Source organism: Triturus cristatus, chromosome 8 (assembly GCF_964204655.1).
Source record: "Triturus cristatus chromosome 8, aTriCri1.1, whole genome shotgun sequence".
Classification (NCBI taxonomy): Eukaryota; Metazoa; Chordata; class Amphibia; order Caudata; family Salamandridae; genus Triturus; species Triturus cristatus.
The window spans coordinates 50,179,370-50,201,939 of record NC_140591.1 but is presented as its reverse complement, the minus strand read 5'-3'; the positions used below and the strand labels follow the sequence as shown (position 1 = coordinate 50,201,939).

The window sequence follows — 22,570 nt, the reverse complement described above, 5'->3', positions numbered from 1 at the left end:
ACAAAGGGAAACCTGTGAAAGGCCAGGTGTCCATGAATAACGACATACTGGAACGAACAAATGTCATGACCTACTTGGGGGTTGTTTTTGAAAATAAGTTGAATTGGAGGCCACAAATAGACGTACTTTCTCTTAAATTCGCCCAACTTTCGGGCTGCTTGATTTAGGAACAAAAGCAATCTCAGACGAAAATGATAGGTCCTCCTATTAAAATCTCTGATGCAAGGATCACTTCAGCGATCTTGTATGGCGCTGAACTCTGGGGTTTCGCCGATCTTTCTCCCCTGGTCAAAGCACAATATAAATTTTTTAGAAAGCTTACGGGCCTCCCCAGCTCCACCCCAGTGAAACCGCTTTTGTTAGATCTTGGATGTCATTCCTTTGATGACATTGCCAGGTTCAAACCACTGGCCTTTTGGAGGAGATTATGGACGGTACCGGAACTAGGACCCTACGCTAAGGCATTTCTGGATGTCCGCTGCATTCTGGGAGCCGGTAATATCCCCTGGTGCAAGCATGTTAGACTACTACTGGAATCCATGGGTCTGGGAATACTTTGGACAGACCCAGCCAACAACCCCTTTCCATCCAAAAAACATTTTAAAGATCTTTATTGGTCAATGATATCCCAAAAACACATCTCCTCAGTTCCCATTGAGTCATTGTCTGGCGGGTTTTTTTAACATAAAATAGTCCCTGTTTTAGAAGATTATTGGGACATTATTACTAGGCCTAGAGATAGGAAACTCTACCACCAATTCAGGGTCGGTTCCCTACCTACCAAATCATTTACAAAAAAATGGAAGGGTGGGTCTCGCGACACCTGTAATTGGTGTTCTGATTGTGTTGACTCAGTTGGGCATATATTCTTCGCTTGCCCGGCATATGCTGCCCCTAGGGCCAAATGGCTTAAACCTATATGTCGCAATATGGGAACTCAACAGGGATTTGTTGCCCTCAACATCTTGCGATTTGATACTAGTGAAAGCGTTGTAATCGCAGTGGCCAAATTTCTAGGCTGGGTCTGGATCATTAGAAATAGGAGCCAATTAATTACCTGAGTGATGTTGCAATTGTTATCTTCATTTTTGTGTTTTATTGTTCACGTTTTTTTTAAACACTCTTTTTAATTGTATTTTCTTCTTGGCTGTAAAATGTCTTTTATGATGAAATTTTATCGAAATAAAGACTAATGGAAAATGGAATGGCTACATTAACAGGAGGGAGGTTGCCCAGAATGTGGTATCTTTTGTAACGGGCATATATCCAGATTTGCAGTTAATAGAATTTGGACAACGCTGCGGTTGTGAAGGAATGTTAAAAGGGCTGGGGAATTAATCTTTCTAGGTCAGAAGAAGCACCTGTCTCAAAAAGATAAGTAAGGGATGAAGAGTTCGTCGTTCTTCTGTTTCCATCAGCTACGGCAGTCTGCATGAAGAATTGGTCTTTCTTCTGCTCTCATCGGTTATGGCAGTCTGCCCATAATTTATGAAGTCACTTTCCCTGGTGAACGGTTTGGTCACTAAGACCCATTTCTAATGTTGAGATGCGCCTGTGATGATCAATTGTAGAAAAGGCCACGGAGAGATCAAGGGCACTGGATTAAACTTGAAAGTAGGTAGACACTTGGTGACTACAGTATTGGCTGGTCTGGGGCCAAAGAAAGACATTGCAGATTTCGGAGTCTACATAATTAAGCAGCCAGACTCTGCTTCATTCTGAAAAACAGAATCACATTTCACCTGCCCTCAGAAATGTTTATTGGCTGCCAGTGGCATGGAGCATGAAATTCACACTTTTCTTAACTGTCTCCAAGACACAGGAGTGTCATGACCTGAAATATATGCAGGTACTCTTTTTGTGCAGTGCATCCCCAGCGGTCATACAGGGATGCGTAAGTCTGATGCAATTGCAGAAACATAGAGTTGTCTCTTTTTTGGATGCTGGCATTTGAGCATTATAAGGGCATACGTCATGATACTTCACAACCTAGCTGTCTTAAACTTTAAAAAACTGGAAAACTTGAAGTGGTCTTCCTGAAGTATCATCATTGCCTTCTGCTGGGCCTGAGCTCTTCTGCCGGTGACCATTGGGAGTCAGCTCTAGTTTGCCACTGGTCCTTGAGCAAATATTTGTTACTGGCTACTGTCAAGCTTGGGCGTATCTTTGGTTTGCATGAGCCCCGTTGAGCTGTGGTTGTCAAGATACATTTTTTATTTTGTTGTCAGATTGAAAGTGAGACTGTGAGCAGCGGAGTGCGCTAGCATGGCCCTGTCTGTGTACCCAGGAGACTAGGTAGAGAGAAACCCAGAGTAGATAGTGTCCTTCCTGTGCTGACGTTGTCTGGTAAGTCATTGCTGACACAAGGCCGTGGTGTTGGCAGCGACTCACAAATCAGCTCGACTTAAAAAGGTTATTCCATTTCTAATATATTGCCTGGTAACTGTTATGAACCACCTTTAACCACTCAAATCTAGACTTTGAAATTGACGTGTGCCAAATCGTAGTGAGCAGAATGCTTCTTTATAGGTATGGGTAAATCAAGAATGGGGGCCCTGGTGCCTTTTAAAATGTGTTTTGGAGTTTCCATTGCAGACTGGAGTCTGGTTCAGCTTGCGATGATGCTCTGCCATTAGTTTGTTAGGGGTTGTTGATCTTTTAGTAATGTGCGAAAGTTAAGGAGTTGTTGCTGGTTGGCCTTTCATGGGTGAGACTGGAGGCCTATTCCAAATAGCCTACATATGTTCTGGGTCAGTAGTCATGCCTGTTGCCCTGCATATGGGTATCTGATGTGGTCAGTGACATGTTGCAGTTCTGATCCACCAGCAAGAAATATAAATGATGGAGGCGAAAAGCAAAGTTTACCCTCAGGAAGTTAATTGCAGTTCTAAAATGTAAGATTATTATGGCCAGAATCAATCAACAGCCAACTGTATGTTCTTAGCTTAAATCACATAGTTACACATGCTTTGCATACTTGAGCATCTGAGGCCTCCGGTGGCTCCCTTGCCCAAGGAGTATAGAGACATGGGCACCAGCCCTCCTCCTTATGCACCACCTCGGCTTCCTCCACCAGCCTCCTCACTACGTACATCACCTCTGCTTCTTGCACCAGAGGGATATCCACACTTCTTTTATGACCCAGGCAGACCCTTTGATCTTCCCGACCCATATGACACACCCTTCGCTCCAGGGCCCACAGACTACCCTAGCGATGACTATGATGTTGACCCCCGGGTGACCCAGACCCAACTATTAAATTCCCCAACAGGGCATCGCCCCAAGGCAGCATCACATCCTGTCACATGGTCATCCAGTGGGCAGCCACCTTTCACAGGGTGGACATGCACATCTCCAAGAAGATTATTTCCGCATCAAGACACTGTCTAAGTGGGAGCGGACAGTGCAGTTTCTGCTCATTTTAAAGGGCCTGCTTAATTCTGCCAATAGACATTCAGGGAACCCTTTAAGGCCAGGGTGGTAATACCCAGGGTGGAGAAGAAGTAGAAGTCCTCCCCATTGGCCCTGTCTACATCAGGGGCCATGTCCCACCAACACTCTAGTCGTGCACACTGCCTCCAAGCGGGCTGCTGCTCAAGACACAGGTGATGCCCAACTATCTGATAAGGAGAGCAAGAAGCTGGACACAGTTGGCAAGAGGGTGGCCTGAGGGTCACCTACTCACTTGAGCATAGCCAACTGCGTGTGGTCTCCTATCTCAATACGATAGAGCCCAGTGTGTACACAACACCATTTCACTTTTTCATCCTGGTGGGAAAGTTGTTGTTCCAAGGTTTGCTTACTAGGGTGATAAATGGGCTAATCCATTTGAGTTTTGGGACCAAATGTAATTGGAAAGAGGAGGTAACAAAGGATGGCTTGGGTGTATTTCATCACTTCATGTGAAACTTGTGAGAGAGAGAAGAGAGAAGAAACAAAAAATATGAATGAGAAAAGAATGAGCCTCATAACTTTTTTTCCAGAAAAGGTATCCATGTCAGATTGGCATCCTTTTTCCTTTTTCCCACTTCGGTATTCCATAAGTACGCAGGGTTTGTGAATTCCTCTGGAGGCAACAGCCAAGATATAGCAAAATTGTGAGTGTTTTGTAGGAAAAAGGAAAGCAAATTGCTGTGCAAGAGTTGTTTTTTTCTAAAAATGCTATCAGCAAAGGTTTTCTAAACAAAGATTACCATCTTCCTAGCTTTTAGAAACAGGTAGAGGTGTATAAAAAGAAAATGTATATGAAAGAAAAAAATATTGTTAGAGTTGTTGTATTTTTCTGAGTGGTAATCCATTTTTCCTATTTTTTGTGGTTTCTACCAACTTTCAGTTTGTGGTGGAAATAGGTGCACAAATGCATGAATGAACACAGAAAGTTATCCATTCTGAAAAGCAGACATAATTCCAAAATCAACAAGAGATAATTTGTGTAGATCGCTCATGGTTTTCCTAATGAAACTCATTGTTGAAAGGAAAAATAATGTAACAAATAGAATACATTTGAAATGGCTGACAACGTTTTCATCTATATGTAAGTTTTACATCACCGAAACCAGGAAGAAGTCATAGGCCTTGTGTAAGTCCTGCTCTACCTCCAAGTCAAGGGCCCTGACTTCCGCTCTTCATGTCACTCCTGTGAGGAGTCTTCGTAATGGTTGAAGCTCTCCTTTAAGTCCAAGTTCAAGGTCAAATATAAGAAATGCAAAGCATCACCTGCACCCCATCTTGCCAATCTCTATCAAAAAAGAAATCACCAGGGCGTAAAGGTGCCAATCAATCTTGTTCTTGATCTTTGACTGAGGAGTTGAGCCTGCAGTTAATCCCAATGCAGCTCCGTTTCTCACGCCAACTGCAAAAGCACAGCAGGTGGAAGCCTTTAAAGGGACCATGCTGCATATTCTTGGCACTCTCTCAGCTCACAAGGATCCGCAGTCGGATTACCTCCTGCCAATCCATCCTCAGTGTTGTCTGTACCTCTTGGACCTGCCACAGGTTCAGCACCTACCCCGGTGCAGACTTCCACCTCGGCTTCTAGATGCACATCAGTCCCTCCTTTATCGATGCCGTTTATGCTAGAGGAGAATCCGGTACCAACGCTGATGTCCAACCCTGACTGAGTTTGCCCTCCTAATCCGCTTCAGTGCATCCGCTCCCCATAGAACCCAAGTTTAATCCTGTGCTTGCACTACTGCAGAGACTTCCTCAGAGTATTCATTGTCTTTGTTGGCTTCTACTCTGACCAGAGCTTGCTGTCACTCAGAAATAGCAATGGTGGGTATGATTTACCCTCTCACTTTGATGATTACAGTCTTTACATACACTTTTTTTTGTACATCTTTCTTTACGTTTTTTGCATTTTCCAACGATGGTACCTCAGAAAAAGACCTCTCAGCCCACACCTATACCCTTTGAAGTGCCCAGCGAGCTGTGCATTAAAACTTGCCCATCGAGTTCCAGGATCTAGATCAGTCAGTCGGGGACCTCTTCCAGACAACAGCGAACCTCCTGACACCATTGAGATTCTCAATCAGCAAGTCAAAGTCACACCTGAGTTCATCACAGAAGCTTTCTTGTATAGGAGCTGTCTTGAACACGGTGCAGTTCTGGGCCACCCCCTATTGCAATGAATGCAGGGCATTCGGGGCATTATCTAGATGTTTCAACCGTAGTCCTGGATGCCGGTGAGAGCACTCCAAGGCTTATTGGCCTGTTAGCCTTCTGTGTCCTGCTTGTTAACTACAGCAGGTATCATACACGAGCGCAGCAGTGGAATCTGAAGTCATAGTGGGCCCAGGCAACCTGTCGTATACCATTGAGGTTTTGGAGGTGACTGCACACATCTGCAGCGGCGGCTGTTCAACCACAATTGAACTAGCACCAGACCCCTCCCATCCCAGATCTAAAGTGTCACTTATGGGTTGTGTAGGTCATCGGGGGGAGGTAGAAATCAGATGACTCTGATTTCTGGCAAAAGCTCGACTCCATATCGGTTTGCTAAAGTTGTGAGCCATTAATCTGGTGCCTAAAGAGTTGTGGTACTGCAACAAGCAGGACGTGGTGGGGTCCTGTGCCACAAGGCTCTGCGCTGCTGGAGTTTGCTGGAGTGTATGGGCACATCACTAATCATGAACCCCCTGGCGGGAACCCTTTGCTCCAGTGTTGATGAGATATTCCAACGGCTCCACAGATCACGAATGGCATCTGCATCCCGAGGTGGCACAGGAGATCTTCCAACAGTTGGAGAACCCTGGCTGGATCTGTTCACTACCCTCAAGAACTTGCATTGTCAAACTTTTCATGTATTGGAGTTCCCTCAAACACTCTCTAGGAGATGCATTGGTACTAGAATAGAGCACAAGACTCCTGTACGCCAACGTACCTCTACCTCTCCTTCCCTGAGTTCTGAAGAAGGTCAGGAGCCAACTAGGCCCAAGTCTTCCTTAGCTCTGGATGTTTAGGAACATCTGGGCATGACGGTCTGTCCCCAATCAGGGGAGAGGAGTTGGCCTGACGGCCAGGGCGGTCGACCTCAAATCCGGGGAACCGGGTGCGAGTCTCGGCAATGACTGAACATCCTGTGATTCTGGGCAAATCACTTAATCTTCCTGTGCCTAACAAAAATGAATGTGCCCTCATGTAACACAACTGGTGCTATGTAAAGTGCTCTGATAGATAACTCTGTTAAATAATTATTTTTAAATCAGGTTAAATCTTTGGGAGAATCTTCTGTCACAGCAATAGGGTAGGGTGCTGCACCGAACCTGCGCAATCTACACCTCCATGCATAGAGATTCAGCTGCAGCAGTTGACTGCATTTTATCAGCCACCTGAAGTTGTGGATGTCATCCTTTTTGCCCGGCATCCATTTACGAAGTCCATTTATGCTGGGCGGTGGGACAAATTTGTGGTTTGATGTGAAGTCTGCAATGCAGACCCTTAACAGGCCAGACTATTGAATGTTTTATGGTTTGTTTTGTCTCTGGCCCAGCAAGGCCTTACTTCGTTTGCCACACCAACCATCCTTGTTAAAATCACCTGGTGTGATGTAGTTTATTAAAGTTTTACCACACACAACCTCCCAAACTGTTGTCCACAAAGCGACCTTAACTTGGTCTTGACGTTTCCAATGTGTTCTCCCTTCAAACCAATTGACTGCTGCTCTTTGTGTCTTCTAATTTTAAAAACTGTCATACTCATTCTGCTTGTCATGCGAGTGAACTCCAGACTCTATCGGTACACAACCTTTTTTCTGTGCAAACTGGTGCTGAGTATTGGGTGGCCTTTTTGCGACAGTTGTCACTCCTTTCCACGTTGAGCAGTCCATCACTCTTCCGGTGTTTATTACCCTGCCTCACCCCTGGTATAGGAGGCAGAGCTCCCTCGGTTAGATCCCAAAAGAGTGTTGAGCTTTTACATTAATCGTACCAAGGACAATCAGATGGCAGATTTTTGTGGGGTTCTCTGAGGCGAAGAAAGGAAAGGTTGGGCAGAAAAAGACTCTGAAGATAAGTAGTCCTCTGCATTAGGATCTATTGTGATTGACAAAAAAGCAGCCTCCGAAAGGTCCAAGAGCCCATTACACCAGGGGTAAGGCTGCCACCACTGCTCTGGCATGTGGAGTGCTTGTCTTCAACACTTATCAGGCCATGAGGTGGCCATTGGTGCGCATGTTCACAAAGCACTACTGCCTAGATGACCAGGTCCTACGGGAAGAGCATTTTGCACATTTGATCCTGCAAGATTTTCTGTTCTGAGCCCACTGCACAGATATTCTACCTTCAGAAAGTGCTTCTGTGGAATCTATTTTAAAGGTGAGGAATCTGCGGTTAGATGTGTCCATCAGAAGAGCAAGTTGATTACCCTCCGTAATGCTCTTTCTTGTGGATTCTCTGTCTAACCGCAGAGTAGTATGTCATGTATGTGTCAGAACCTGTTTGTGGCCAAGGGGGTAGGTAGGGATTACGGACCTCCAACTGTGGTAATAAGGGCATTTAACCTCTCTGGTCCCAGGGTTTGACAGACTGTGATCTGCAAACTGACCACCAACTAATCAAGTTTAGTACATGGCCGTCATTGGTAGTGATGCCAGCAGTGCACGGGTTCTGAGGGAGGTAGTGTGGGGAAAGAAAAGAGACTCAGAATTCAACAGTTTTCTAGCAGATTCAATATTTACTGCCCAGCCCAGTGCATTTATTTTTTGCAAAAAAGAGAAATACTCTCCTCTCCAAAACACAATACTGGACAGAGAAAAGACGAAGCTTAATAAAAAGCAATTGGAACTTAAGTGCAGGTAGAGCTCACTAGACATAGCACCAGCTCCGGATCCCTGGCTCTGATTAGTAGGTCAATCTTTACAAGCTTCTCAGCGCTGAGTCTTTAAAGTTGTGGCATTGTCCCTACCTATTTTACTTCAATGTGTAAGGCAGTTGTGAAAGTTCAACAATTCTCAGCTTTACCTGGGTATGGATGCTTAGATTTTGATAGCATTTTTGTGTTTTCTGCCTATGTCGCCACCCCATTGCATTTCATACATTAATTTGTTTTGTGTGCACATTTCTCATCTAAATCGCTATTGAATTTAATATTGTATGCACATGTATAACTTATAACATTTTAGTAGTAGTTTGATAGTGTATCAGTTATTTATATATATACATGCATTAATATGGTTAGTAATGCTTTATAGTAATAAGTGTCTCAACAACTTTCCTAGCACAGAGACCGAGAGAGAACATAAACTTCTCAATACACAGCAGCACGTTGTTTGCTCACACTAAGGTATGCGGGTGAGAGGCCCTCTTTGAAACATATACATGACTCTTTGCTAAGACAGCTGAACTAGAGCTGCAAAGGCAGGGCTTGAGGAACAGAGACTGATTTCATCATTTCTTTTGCAAGTAAATTCTGAAATGTATGAGATTGGATTATTATTTGAGGAGGGTGACTACCTACCTCAAGGAATAACCACAACCCTTTTCAGGGTGAACCCTCAAACTCACAAACTTAACCTGAGCTCAACCCCTTGGTAGCTTAGGCACAGAGCAAACAGGCTTAACTTAGGACAATGTGTAAAGTATTTATGCAGTATCAAAATAGTAATAAAGTCAAAATGCATAGCAATAAAAATCGCAAACCTAATTAGAAAAATAGAATACAATGTAATAAACAAAATGCACTAAAATGAAAAACATCCAATGAGGGAAGCCAGATTATGAATATTTACATTTTTAAGTAGGAATAGTGCCAAGAAGCACAAAGCGCCTGTGATAGTCAGTGGTCGCGGGGAGCGGTACGTAGGTGCAATTTTAGGCTAACCACCATGAAGCAAGGGACGTCTACATCAACCCAGTTCATCCTGGTTAAAGACTTTACCTTGTGACTTAGGACACGATTACAAGTTCGGCCGTTCATGCGACTGCCAAACCCGTGGTGGTGGTCCGCCCACTGGCGGTGCGATCGCCATATTCTGAGTGCAGCGGTGGGACCACAAAAGGACCCCTGCAACAGTCAGGTTAATGGATCCCGCGGCAGTGGCACAGTGATGTTAGGCCACAATATGCTGGCGATGCTGATGTGGCACTGGCAAGCATTTTACGAGTTTCCTCACTGTGACCCTATCCACAGCGGTGAGCACTGCCTTGGAAAAGGTGGCACTGAGGCAAATCAGGGACCCCAGTCGCCTCTGTGCAGGGGGGTGCATGCAGGGAGACAGATGTTCACCCAAAGCATTGTTTACACCCCAAGTTCCTGCATGGTGCATTTCTCCCTGTGCAGGTATGTACTGCGATGCTCCAACAGTGCTGCCTTTGTATGGCTCACCTTTAAGCCTTAGAAAGGCACCACCGTGGGACCGCCGCCGTAGGACCGCCTGCCAGGATTAAACTCTTAATCTGGCAGGCGGTCTGACTACATGTTTGGCGTTCTCGCAGCGGGGCGCTGGGTTGGCGGCACGCCGTGAGGCCGTCAAACTGGTAATCATGCCCTTAGTCTTTTAACTACCAATCCATCAGAGTATTACACTTCTAAAGCCCCCTGGACCTCAGGGGAGACACTTAAAAACTTACAAGGTATGAGGCAGAGTCCAACAGCACAGTATAGTCCAGGTCAGTTGCCGCTGGGCAGTTGTAGGAAAGGCCACTTGTAGCTGGTTGTAACCCTGCAGCTTCAACAGGAGGTCAGCCGTATGATCCTTGGGGTCTGCTTCTTTGTCCTGGATATAAGAGGGAGCAGGTCCAGTCCTCCAGGTCTCCTCTCAAGTCACACACAGTAGTCCCAGCAGTGTTCTGAAGGGGTGCTTGGAGGTGCTATATTTATACTTGGCACACGCTATTAGGTGAGAATTATTCCTGGGCACGCCCTATTCAATAGGGTAAAAGTGCCTGGGGCCAACTCTACCAACTTTAGGCATTTTCAAGATGGTGGATTTCTTCGTCCACTCTAACTTTGGGCTCTGAGGGCTGGGTTTGTGTGTGAGGAGTGAACTATAGTAATGCTAGTCTCCACCAACATCTGACACCCAAATCGAATTCGAAGCATCCATTGCACCCACACAATATTATGTCTAATACCTAGAGACTGAAGCCTAGTAGGACAATGCAGGATCCATTCAGCAACCAGACCATGGATACACAAGAATTGTCTTGCCATTTTGTTCTCTTGCCTCTGCCTTTCAAGGGCACCTCAAGTGTGATATGTAAATGCTTCAGAGCTGGATAGCAGGAATTGACACCCAAGTAAGATTTGACACTGTAATATAAAAAAGATGCTCACAGCCCCACCCTTCTTCTGCACTCAAAGGAGTCACCCCAGCCCATTCAGTTCGACCTGGCAGTCACAGTGACCTATTGTTTGCTTGTAGGAGGTATTTCACACACTTTTCACATCCATTCAATTGCTAATCCCTGGCTGGTAGAAGTTGGAGAACAAATGCAAACTAGTTACTTTTCCTAAATATTTCATCGTAGAATTGGATTTGTAATAACTATTAAAAATAGTTGTTTCATTATATTTTTGAGCTAGAACAATTACTGAGATACAGTATTAGGATTTATAATCTGTGCTCCTGTTTTCTACATAGGACATCTAGGCCATCCACAGTGAAAATTCTATTTTAGATGCTAGACTCTGTAAGAACATGTTAATATAAATTTCTAGTCGTACTACTTTCAAATACCATGCACCCTACCCTGGGGGCTCTGAGGCCTAGATAGGGGTGACCTGTTGACATTTATGAGGGAGGTTTTGACCTGTGAAAAGGATGTATTTTGACAGGTTGAATTGCAGTTTTTACACTGTTACGGTCAGGCTACCCAGGGTAGGCCTGAAGCCATGTTTGCACTGACACTGTTGTGAATGGCACAATACGTGCTGCATGCCACTAGTGGCATTTAATCTCTTAACCATTGAGTCTTTTTCACTGCAGTGCTAAGCTCTTTTTTGCTAGTTGGGGTACTTTGCACTTAGTCCTCCATAACTTTTTCCACATAAGGTATCCATGCCACATTTGTGCGCATTTTTCCCAACGTCATCTGGATTCTAAAGGTACTCGAGGTTTGTGGATTCCTGTGAAATGGACAAAGAAAATAGCCAAAATATAGCTGCATTTTAAGTTTTGATTTTTCTAACACTTCTGTTATGGAAACTTCTGAAATCCACAGGAGTCCACAAAATTCCTAGTACCAAACGATAAACCACTTGTCCTGAAAAAACTCTGCCCTGGGTGTGTGGCTGGGCCTATTGCCCGCGACTGGAATGAATCAAATCAAGTTAATTGGGAACCCCCTGCAAAACCTACCATTGATCCTGGCCTGGTTTGATCCAATCTTATCGTGAGCACTAGGTCCAGCCACACAGTGGTGTAGCGTTTTTATTGAGACAAGTGGGGGAATGCTTGGTGGTAGGAATTGTCTGGATCCCTGTGGATTACGGAAGTTTACGCCTTCGAAATGCAAGAAAAATGCATGATTTTAGCCAAAGTTTGAGGTTTGCAGGCCCCTGTGGGTAAGCATATAATATGGGATCCACTCAAAGCACACCACAGTAGACTCCTCCGAGTGTCTAGTTTTCAGAAATGTCTGGGTCTGTTTTCCCAGCTGGCGGCTTCCCCTAGCCCAAAAAGAGGAAGCCATTCTCAATAGCAGGTGGCCCATATGTGAAAATAACACCCAAAATAATCAAATCCTCTCTCTTGCAATTGATGGTATGATTTAATCCACATGGGAGCAGAAAGACTGAGGCTATAGGGGTGAGGATTTGGCCAGATGTCAGGATGGGCCAGACCCTCCTCATTATTTTACATAAAGAAAATAAAATACTGCCATACAGTGAGCTTTCTGCCTCCTTCCAGGGGCAGCCGGGTGAGCCTGAATACATTGAAGTTAGACCCCATGACCACCAGACCTGGAATTATATTATATGGCTTCTAAACTAATTAGTTGTTTGGAAGAAGAAAACAATTGGAAGAAGTGACTGGTTGAAGGTACCCTGGGGTTGAGTCATTTGTGGAGACGCTTATTCGACAAGAGTGATCTCGAATCACCACCATATTTCATACAGCTGACAGGGGAGGTCTGGGAGATGGTAGTTACGAGAGTTCGGCGGAGGCCCCCAGTTGCAAGTTCAATGAGGATCTGCTCTCTCCCTTTGTTGAAATGGATAGGACGAGACATGTTGGTGTACCGAGGGAGGGAGGGAGGCAACACATTACATTTATTTCCAGAGAGTTCATTCATTACATTTTCAGATGCACAGGGACAGTGTTTGCTGTTGGACTACAACAGCTTTTACATTGCGCTAAAGTGGTCAAGGCAGCCATGGACATAAGGTCTGAGTTCCCGAGAACTCTTAACCCATCACCCACATTAGAAGCCGTGCTGGAACTGGAAAGAATTTGTAGATTGGACTCCAGAAGCAGATAAAAAGTGGCCCCCTTTAATGGTGAGACAGAAATGGCAGATTGTTTTTTAGGAACCCTTATTTGACAGGGAATGGGAAGCAGCTTTTGCTCAAGTTAAGGAACTATTGGCTAATGCCAGATTTAAAAGATTGCAATCCTGTTATTAACGTTACATGTACGTGATGTTACAGACAATTAATAAAACGTATCTGGAAAGGTCCTCAGTATTCCTGAGATATGGGGAAGACTGTAGTATGTTCATACACGTGACTTGTTCTTGTGGGGCAGTTACGGAATTCTTGAGGACTGTGAGAGAAAAATTACATATCGTAATGGGCGGTCCGCCTGCATACACTGTCAAGCCATGCCTGCTTATTCTGAAATTGAAAACAAAAAAGGGGAAAATTAAACGTAAATTTGAAAGCCTAGGATTATTATTCTGAGGAGATGGATGAATAGTTAATCATTATATACAGCCTCGGGCCCCTCATAAGGGTGTTGGTTGAGGCATCTTAGGGAATGGGCCCTAGCCTAATAGGTAAGAATTAGGGCCACCAGAACTGACGTGGCAGTGGAAGAAGACATTGCGAGACGGGGGAGATAGTGGGTAGAAGGCTAGGGGGCTTCTAAGGCACGGTGAGACCCCAACAGCATATTCTGCAATTTCCCTTATGGGCCTGGACTGGGGGAGTACAAGGTTTACTGAGTATCTTCACATTCGACTGAGATACAAGGTAATATCATAGAACCCCCGAATAATAGCTCCACCTGATCCCTACACAGGATGTAGCAAAGTAGTAGATAGTGAGCACTGAGTATTCGGGCCAACAAAACATGAGGGACTTGGACTCAGTGCGAGTACTCTCGAGAACAGCAACAGCAAAGTGCATCTCCCATAACAGCAGACTAAAACGCCTCAACACACCCGAGATACAGTAGCAGTCCCGTCAGTATTGTGGAAATCGAAAATAATTGCTGTTAGCATGAGCTGAAGCATTCTTGGTTGCGGCATCCAGTTTGTTAACCATGTGATTCTTCCGTCTTCACTGTTGCTTGCCTTTCTATTCTGCTTGAGTCATCAGCTTTAGTTAACTCCTTCTATACTAAGCTCAAGCAATGTATGAGCTCAGAGAGGCCTGTAGCTGCTAGAATGCACCTGTTTGAAAATGTAACTGTCCATCATGTCTTACTGATGTAAGCAGTTCTGTTTTCCCTTCCACTTCGCTGACTAGTGATATCCATCTGCCCATGTTTGTCGATAGCTATTTCTGTGAAGAACTGTACCTTGCATTTGAGTCTCCATGCTTACTCTGTAATAAACTAAGTATAAAAAGCCCATGGTCTGTGTATTCAAGCCACTACCTCCCGGAACACTTGAGGGTGTTTTATAGACGTGGTCTCACTCATGAGTGAATAAACTTGTTCTTTGAATTCCAGCTTCAGTGCCAATCTCTTCTTTGTTGGTTTAAGGACCCGTGGACAGAGAAGGGTGGCACCGGTGGGCCCCTAAAAAGGCTCATTTCCACAGTATGAGGGTTGATTATACCATGAATGCACTGTAAGAGGAGTTCTTCGGTGGCATCGATGTGTTGCACCTTAAGCTGTAGATCAAATATGTATATCGATGGTCTGAGATGTTACTTGTATGCTATGTGAAATTATATAGCTTTACAAAAATACCATAACATAGAACAACTAAGTTCTGGGCCCATATTGTGTTTGTTTTAATAGAATACATTTGCAGTAGGTGCAATGTTTTGCTAAGATTTCAAACGATTCTTTCAGCTATTATGTATTTCTTTCAGGTGATCCAGTTCTTTCTTTTGGAACTTCACAGAGCTTTACAGATGACAGTAAAGGATCTGTTCAGCAGGCGACGGAGGATGAACAAGAAAACACTGGTGAGTGCTGGCGGCAGGTCATTGGTGGAGGGGTAGAGCCCTGGTGAGTGCTGTTTGCAGGGCATTGGTGGAGGGGTGGAGCCCTGGTGAGTGCTGTGGGCAGGTCATTGGTGGAGGGGTGGAGCCCTGGTGAGTGCTGTGGGCAGGTCATTGGTGGAGGGGTGGAGCCCTGGTGAGTGCTGTGGGCAGGTCATTGGTGGAGGGGTGGAGTGCCAGAGACATGTGTTGATAATTTGTAACTTTGAGAACGTTTGCTTTCTCTCATTGAATTCTCAGGAAAAGCTGTTCTCTGAGGTTCTTGAAAACCTTCAGTATCACCTTGATATGCTTGTGAATGACTACAAACATAAAGATTTACAAAATATGAGCTGTGCTTTTGAGCTGATCCGAAAGAAGCGACGTATGGAAAACAAGTCCCTAATGTACATTATTTCATTTTTTTTTTTTTAAATGAACAACAAATAGAATTCTGCACAGACACCCTTTCAAATGTACTCTTCAGGGGGGGAGGAGCCTAGCGCGCAACCAAGATGGCCGCGTAGGCTAAAGGCCCCCGAGGGCCTCCGCAACCTCCCTCGTCTATCCTGTATTAATCCTGGTTTTATTGACGGGCTTTTGTTGGTGAGCTTGAGCTGAGGTGACATCCGTTGTCCAAATCCAAATCGTACTCCGGGAACCGGAATGGTCGCGATCTGAAGTTTACGGCCTGCTCCTGCCTTGGCCCCGAACTCGAGTGGGTGAGGTGCCCGGGTACGAAGTGAACAACAGCGGCAGGCAGGATCTGGCCTGGCACGTACCCCGCACTTTCACTTTCGTTTTTGAGCCTGCTTGCTGAAATCGACTGCGGGACCTTGGTTTCTCAGAGGAGCGTGGCTGGCGGAGCGGTCGAGTGTTCGGCCCGGATTTCTGACGATAGACGGGCCTACAGTCTGACGGCGGTGGTCCCTTGAATTGGCTGTCTGGTCCCTATTCCTAGTGTTGGCAAGTGCCAACCTCGGTGGTCATCGGAGGATGGCGGCGAGACTGGACGGAGACAAGCAGAAACCTAAGATGACCCGGCGGGGAGCTTATACCCAGGCTAATAATATGGACCGCTATGCGCAGTCAAAGGGATCCCCTAGTGGACCGCATAAGTCGCCGGAAAGGTCCAAAGATGTCTCGGGCCTATCGGCTGAACTGACTTTGCTAGACGTCATGGGCGCCATTGAAGAGATGAAGGCTACAGTGGGTCAACAGTTCGATACCCTGGCTCATAAATTGGATGCAGTCCTGATCGATGTCAATCTAGTCAGGGCGGATCTGTCCAAAACGAATGAGTGGGTCAACTCTTTGGATCGCACTGCGTCGAGCCTAACTACGGACGTAGCCGCCCTACAAACTGAGGTTCGCGGGTTACGGCTAGCCAGGGACCTAACTGACCGTCGACTGGAGGATTCCGAAAGCAGGGCAAGGCGAAATAATGTTCGTATAATTGGGGTACCGGAACGATCGGAGGACCCTGCGGCTGACCTTTTCGTGGAGGATCTGGTAATCCACCATCTCGCACCCAAGGGCCTGAGCAAATTTTTCGCGGTGGAGCGGGCTCATAGAATTCTGGGTGGTAAGCCGAAAGTGGGTGCCCCCCCGCGGCCTATAATTGCTCGACTCTTTAACTTTCGGGACAGGGATGCTATTCTTCAGGCGTCGAGGGTGAATGGGCCGCTGAAGTTCGAGAACACTAACGTTAGCTTCTATCCGGACTTTACGCAAGCGGTACAAAAACAACGACTGGGATTCTTGGGTGTCAAACGGCGCTTGAGGGACATGGAGCTGAAGTATGCGATGCTATTCCGGGCCAGGTTGCGTGTTGAGTTCGAGGATCGCTTGCACTTCTTCTACCGGCCGGAGGCAGTTGGAGACTGGTTGGATACCCTGCCTCAGAGACGAGGTCGAGATGGACAGACGCCGGAGACCGGAGAAGGCTCGGCGGAACAGGACTAGAACTTTGGTTCCCAGTGCTGGACTGTGGTGGCGGCGGTTTGTACCTTGGCTCAATGGGACTTTTGTCTGGTGTAATATGCCCTCAAATTGCTCCGTGGTTGTGGGGAGCCTATTGGGGCCCTTCCTCCTTCAGGGGTTCTTTTTGTGGCTCAGTATATATTAGGGCAACAGGCACACTGCAAGTTGGGGGGGCTGTCCGGGCTCAAGCAGGGGTGCAGGGAGGGGGGAGTTGTGGTTGGGATACCGTGGGGGAGGGGGGGTGTTGGGGGTTGTTTGTTGGTTTTACAAGGCAATGTGAAGTTATTTGCTGACTTGTGTGGGTCGTGTTCTCCGGGATGTGGGCATCATGCACGGGAGCGGGGTGGGGGGTAGGGGATTGAGAATACTCTCATGGAATGTGAACGGACTGGGGGACAGGATCAAGCGCAGGGTTGTATTGCAGTTTTTGAAACGGATCTCGCCCGACATTGTTTTCTTGCAGGAGACGCATCTGATTGGGAACTCCTTCCATGCCCTGAATAGGCGGGGCTATCGCCTGGCTGTTCATTCTGGTTTCACTTCTGGCTCTAGGGGAGTGGGTATTTTGATTAGAACCTCTCTCCCGTTGGAGGTAGACGAGGTGCTCCACGATGATAGAGGACGATATGCTGCATTGGTAGGGAGGTGGGAGGGTAGAACTGTTTCGCTTGTTACTGCTTATGTGCCACCGGGATTGCAGACGGCTACATTTGCTGATTTGGGAAGATTGGTCTTGGGACTCCCTGGGGGGTTCTGGTGCTAGGGGGTGATTTTAATGCTGTTGTATCCGGTACAGATGACCGTCACCCCCCCCCGGGATCTCCCTAGGGCCCAGGCTTGGCTGGGTGGATTTCTAGATACACTAGGACTTATAGATTGCTGGAGACTGATGCACCCTGGGCAGGCACAATACACCTTTCATTCGGGGGCCCACGGGAGTCTCTCGAGACTTGATTATATACTTATGCCGGCGATCCAGGCTGGTATGATTGGGGAGGTGCGTCATTTAGCCCGGGGTATTTCCGACCATTCCCCTTTACTATTGCAGATTGAGGTTGTCCCTGGGGCAGAGGGGAGAGTGGCGCCAATTAACCCCTGGTATTTGCGTAATCCTCATATTCGCGCGGAACTGATTAAGTCCATTGATCAATACTTCAACGACAATGTGGGGTCAGTGTCGTCGGCTGTCTCCCTATGGGAAGCTTATAAGACTGTGATCCGGGGGCAGGCCTTGTCTCTCATTTCCCATGATAAAAGATGCGGGAGGGAGGAGGTGGTTCGCCTGGAAACTGACATGGCTGAGATGGAGGGGGACTTGGAGCGGGGTGTTACGGATGAGAAATTGCACGTTCTCAGTCTCAAACAGTCTGATTATAGAGCGCTGGTCACGGATGCTGCTAAAGCGATGAGTCGAGAGCAACAAGGGCGACTGTATGATGTGGGGGATAAGGCCGGAAAGCTGATTGCTTGGTTGGACAAGAAGGAGAGAGCGAGCAGAGTGGTGCCGGTGGTGGAGAGAGTGGATGGCGTGTGTGTGACCGACCCTGTAGAAATTGTTGATTGCTTCGCGGATTACTTCCGCGGGGTATACTCTCCGGCCTCTGGGCGTTCGGAGGAGGATTCTCGTCTGTTACTTCGAGATATTGCATTGCCGTCTCTCTCGGAGGCTGATAGAACATTGATGGAGGCGAAGTTGTCGCCGGATGAGATTGCTTTGGCCATTCGCTCGATCGCTTCTGGTAAGGCCATGGGTCCTAATGGTCTTCCCATTGAATTGTATAAGTTGCGTCCAGATAAGATAGCGCCGTATCTCCGTGACATGTTCCTCGCTGCACGGGCGGAGGTGTCCCTCCCCCCTGACCAACGTCTTGCCACCATAGTCGTGATCCATAAGGAGGGGAAGCCGCGAGATTGTTGCGCCTCCTATAGGCCTATCTCGCTGTTGAACGCGGAGCCCAAAATTCTGGCTAAGGTGTTGGCCAATCGTCTGGTTCGGGTCGTGGGTGACTTGATACATCAGGATCAGTCCGGTTTTATACCTCATCGTAATACCGCCCTGAACCTGCGGCGATTGCATGGTGTGCTGGCCAGAGCGGAGTTTATGAGTGAGCCGGCCATCTTAGCGTCATTGGACGCGACCATGGCGTTCGACACTTTAGAGTGGCCGTATATTTGGGCTGCTTTAGCGAAATTCGGGTTTGGCCCTGAGTTCATTGGCTGGGTAAAATTACTATACGCTGACCCATTGGCGCAGGTTGTGGTGAATGGTAGGGTGTCGGCTCCCCTTGCGCTGGGGAGGGGTACGCGACAGGGTTGTCCACTGTCGCCCCTCCTGTTTGCCCTTTCTTTGGAACCTCTCGCTGCCTGGCTGCGTTGGGAGCCGTCGTTGCGAGGCATTAGATGGACGCCGGAATTTGAGGACCGTGTCTCCCTTTCTGCGGATGACATCCTTCTGTATCTCACCTCCCCTCGAAAGTCCTTAATTGTACTGGTGGACGTATTGAATTCCTTTGGTCGTAACTCTGGCCTGGTTATTAACTGGGCAAAGTCATGTGTCTACGTCCTCTCGGGCGAGCTCCCCCTCCTGCCGTGGGGTTGCCCTATTCAGATTGCGACACTAGGATTCAAATATTTGGGAATCTTTATATCATTGGACCCCACGGTCCGTTATGAGCGGAACCTTCTCCCTCCGCTCCAGCGCTTGAAGGCCGACGTCGCGAGATGGCGACGGCTTCCGCTCTCGCCGCTCGGACGGGCGGCATTGTTCAAAATGATGTGGCTGCCTCGCTTCTTGTACGCTTTGCAAAATACGCTCGATGTGGTGCCGGCCCGTTACTTCCGTGAGGTGGAGAGTCTTCAACGGCAATTGTTTTGGGATGGGCGACCACGGATCGCTCTTGCCAAGTTGACACTCCCTTGGTATGACGGGGGTGTTGCCCTCCCCGATATCAAACGATACTATTGGGCGTCTCAATTGACGGCGGTGAATCACGGGATGTACGGTCCTGCTTTGAACCCGGCCTTCGAGATGGATAAATTGCTACTGCCTGGTGGGGATTACAATAGAGCACTGTACTCTGCGACTCCGGAGGCACGGTTGACAGGACCAACGCGAGTCGCGTGCGTGTCTGGCATGCGGCGAATGCTGCGATGGGGTGGAGAGATCGCCTGACTCGAGCGACGCCGTTGTATGCCTCCCAGCGGCTGGGTTGTTTGTGGAAAACGAAAGGCTTTGAGAAATGGGATATGATTGGTATAAGTAAGGTGGGTGACCTCTGGGCGAAAGGAAAATTTAAAACGTTTGAAGCGCTCAAAACTGAATATAACTTGAATGATAGGGAGTACTTCCGGTACGCACAGGTATACCATGCTCTGTGTTCGGTTTTTCCGGACGTTGCTGCTATCCCAGAATATTCCCCGTTGGAAGATAGAGTGTTAGACGGCTATGTGCCCGACAGCACTATTTCTCTGATTTATAAAAAACTCATTAATGATCGCACGGACCTGCTGACCCAGTTGCGGGAGGCATGGACAGCCGACGGATTGGAATTGGACGATGAGGATTGGGTATCGGCGGTGGCATCCCCGAAAGAAGTGGCGATCCCGGCCCGCCTTCGATTTGTGCAGCTGAAGATACTCCATAGAGTGTATGTCACAGGGCCTGGTTTGATGCGTATGGGTTATTCGGTGGATGGAATGTGTAAGCGTGGCTGTGGCTTGTTGGGTACTCTCCTTCATATCCTATGGGAATGTCCGGAGGTTGTACGGTTTTGGAACGGAGTGCATACTGTAATGGAGGAGGTCACGCATGTTGCTTTGTTACCAGAGGCCAGGAGGTGTTTGCTGAATGTCTGGGAGCCGAATGACTATAACGCGGCACAAACGCATTGGGTGACTCTGGGGTACATGGTGGCCAAGCGTAATATCGCACAGCTGTGGGGCTCCCCGAGGCCGCCTACGGTGGCGGTATGGAAGGAGAATATGGACTGGTGCATGTTCAGGGAAAAGACGGTGTATGTGGCGAGAGGCAAGCCAGGGAGATGGACTAAAGTGTGGGGTCCATGGAATTCCTATCGTGGAGGTATCTGCGCTCCGCCTCTGCCGCTAGAGGTCGACGTCGCTCTGTCCCCCTAGCCGCGCATTCCTACTTAGTTGCGCAAGGTGTGCTGTATACTTTGTTCTCTTCTCCGCTGCCCCCCCACTGCCACCTCCTGTCATAAGTTACTCCAGATAATGTGGATCTTCCCCCGTCCTGGGGAGCGCACGCTGCTATTTAGGACTCTCATTGCCTTGTTGGTGTGTATCTGTTGGTATGTTTAAATAGAAAATATGAAACCGTTCTTTCTACTTGCTTTTGGACTGCGGCCACGGCCTGTTACAGGTGCCCACGAACATCTGGGGGCTTTCGCTTATGGTTTATTTGAATGTATATGGCGTTGCTTTGCTTGGCCCCGGGCTTTGTAGCGGCCGGCCTCTGTGGTTGTAGGCCCTTGTGTGTATCCTTTTAATGTGTAATAAAGGTTTCCTAAAAAAAAAATTTAAAAAAGAATGTACTCTCCAGATTAAGTATGTGGACGCACTTCTCCCGCCAATCCCAGTGACTCACCTCATGACTCTTGGCCACTGTTCTTGAGATCATATTGATCTTAAATATGTACCCACAAATTGATGTACAACTCTGGGATCCATTTGAAAAGTTCCCCCAAATGTTTTAGGAATTTTCCCCCCAAATGTAACGAACGCCTTGTGCAGTTCTGTGACTGACCACTACCTTTTAACAGGTCAAAGAGAAGGCACCACTGAAAATGGTGGCAGGCCTGCCGCCCTAAATCAGAAATTAGGTTTTCATGTTTTAAAGATGAACAGCTGATCAAATCACCAGTTCCGTAGCTTTAATAAGACAACATCAAGCTGTTTCACTGTGCCAGTATTGAAGGGAGCAGGGCAACACACTACAAGAGAAGGCCCAATCCCATACAAAATGCTATTTAGTGCTGAAATTACTTACATGTTTTCCTTGTATACAGATTTCCTTGCAATCCAATGTAAACTTCAGTGTTGGGTCGATGGCTCTAGGGCTTTTCTAGAGATAAGGATCTTTGCAGTTTAGGAAATCACTGAATACTTGGCTTTATACTTTGAGGGAGCCAGCTCTTGTTGTCCCCAGGTTGACACAGACTTTTACCATGTGGTGTGGCGATGCCCGATAGTAGCACAGTTCTGTGTGAAAGCTCTAGAGGCGCTGGTCAAGATAGCGGGGAACACAGTGGCTCTGGACCCTTCACTGCGCCTGTTGGACCCTGTGCCCTGTTCTACGAAGACTAAATATCTAACCAGGTTGATAGACCTAGCTCCTGTTCTGATCAAACACGGTCTTGCCATGTTGTGGAAGTCGCTCGTTGACCTCTGGTCCTGACTTGATTCCTTTTTGTTGTTACTATGACGTGGATTGCGCACAACACATTGACATCACAATAACAAATAGTCTGCTTTCAATTTGAACAGTGCTTGGGAGGTGGGCAGAATGATGCATGAGAGGTAGTGCTGGAATTGGCACAATGTTCTCTCCCAAGTGGAACCCTAGTTAGGGATTGAGGCCCTGGGACAATTTACCTACCAGAAATCAGGAATACTTTTGAGGGACAGTGGTGCCCCAGGGCAAGGACTGGTGCTTCCCTACAAAAATACATTTTGCAGTCTTTCCAGTAAATCACTTTCCAGGGGGACTGAAAGTTCAGTAGAGCACCAGGGTTAAATAAACAAAGAAGAGGTA

At 47.1% G+C, this 22,570-nt stretch overlaps 1 protein-coding gene across 3 annotated transcripts in view; it reads left to right on the top strand.

Moving 5' to 3' along the window:
• LOC146800038 (uncharacterized) overlaps positions 1 to 22,570 on the top strand; it is a 268,500-nt gene that overhangs the window by 86,960 nt on the left and 158,970 nt on the right. For all 3 annotated transcript variants that reach the window (XM_085620939.1, XM_085620938.1, XM_085620940.1), the window contains exon 7: positions 14,704 to 14,799. In XM_085620939.1, the coding sequence (XP_085477065.1) occupies positions 14,704 to 14,799 (96 nt within the window). The remainder of the gene's footprint in view (positions 1 to 14,703; positions 14,800 to 22,570) is intronic.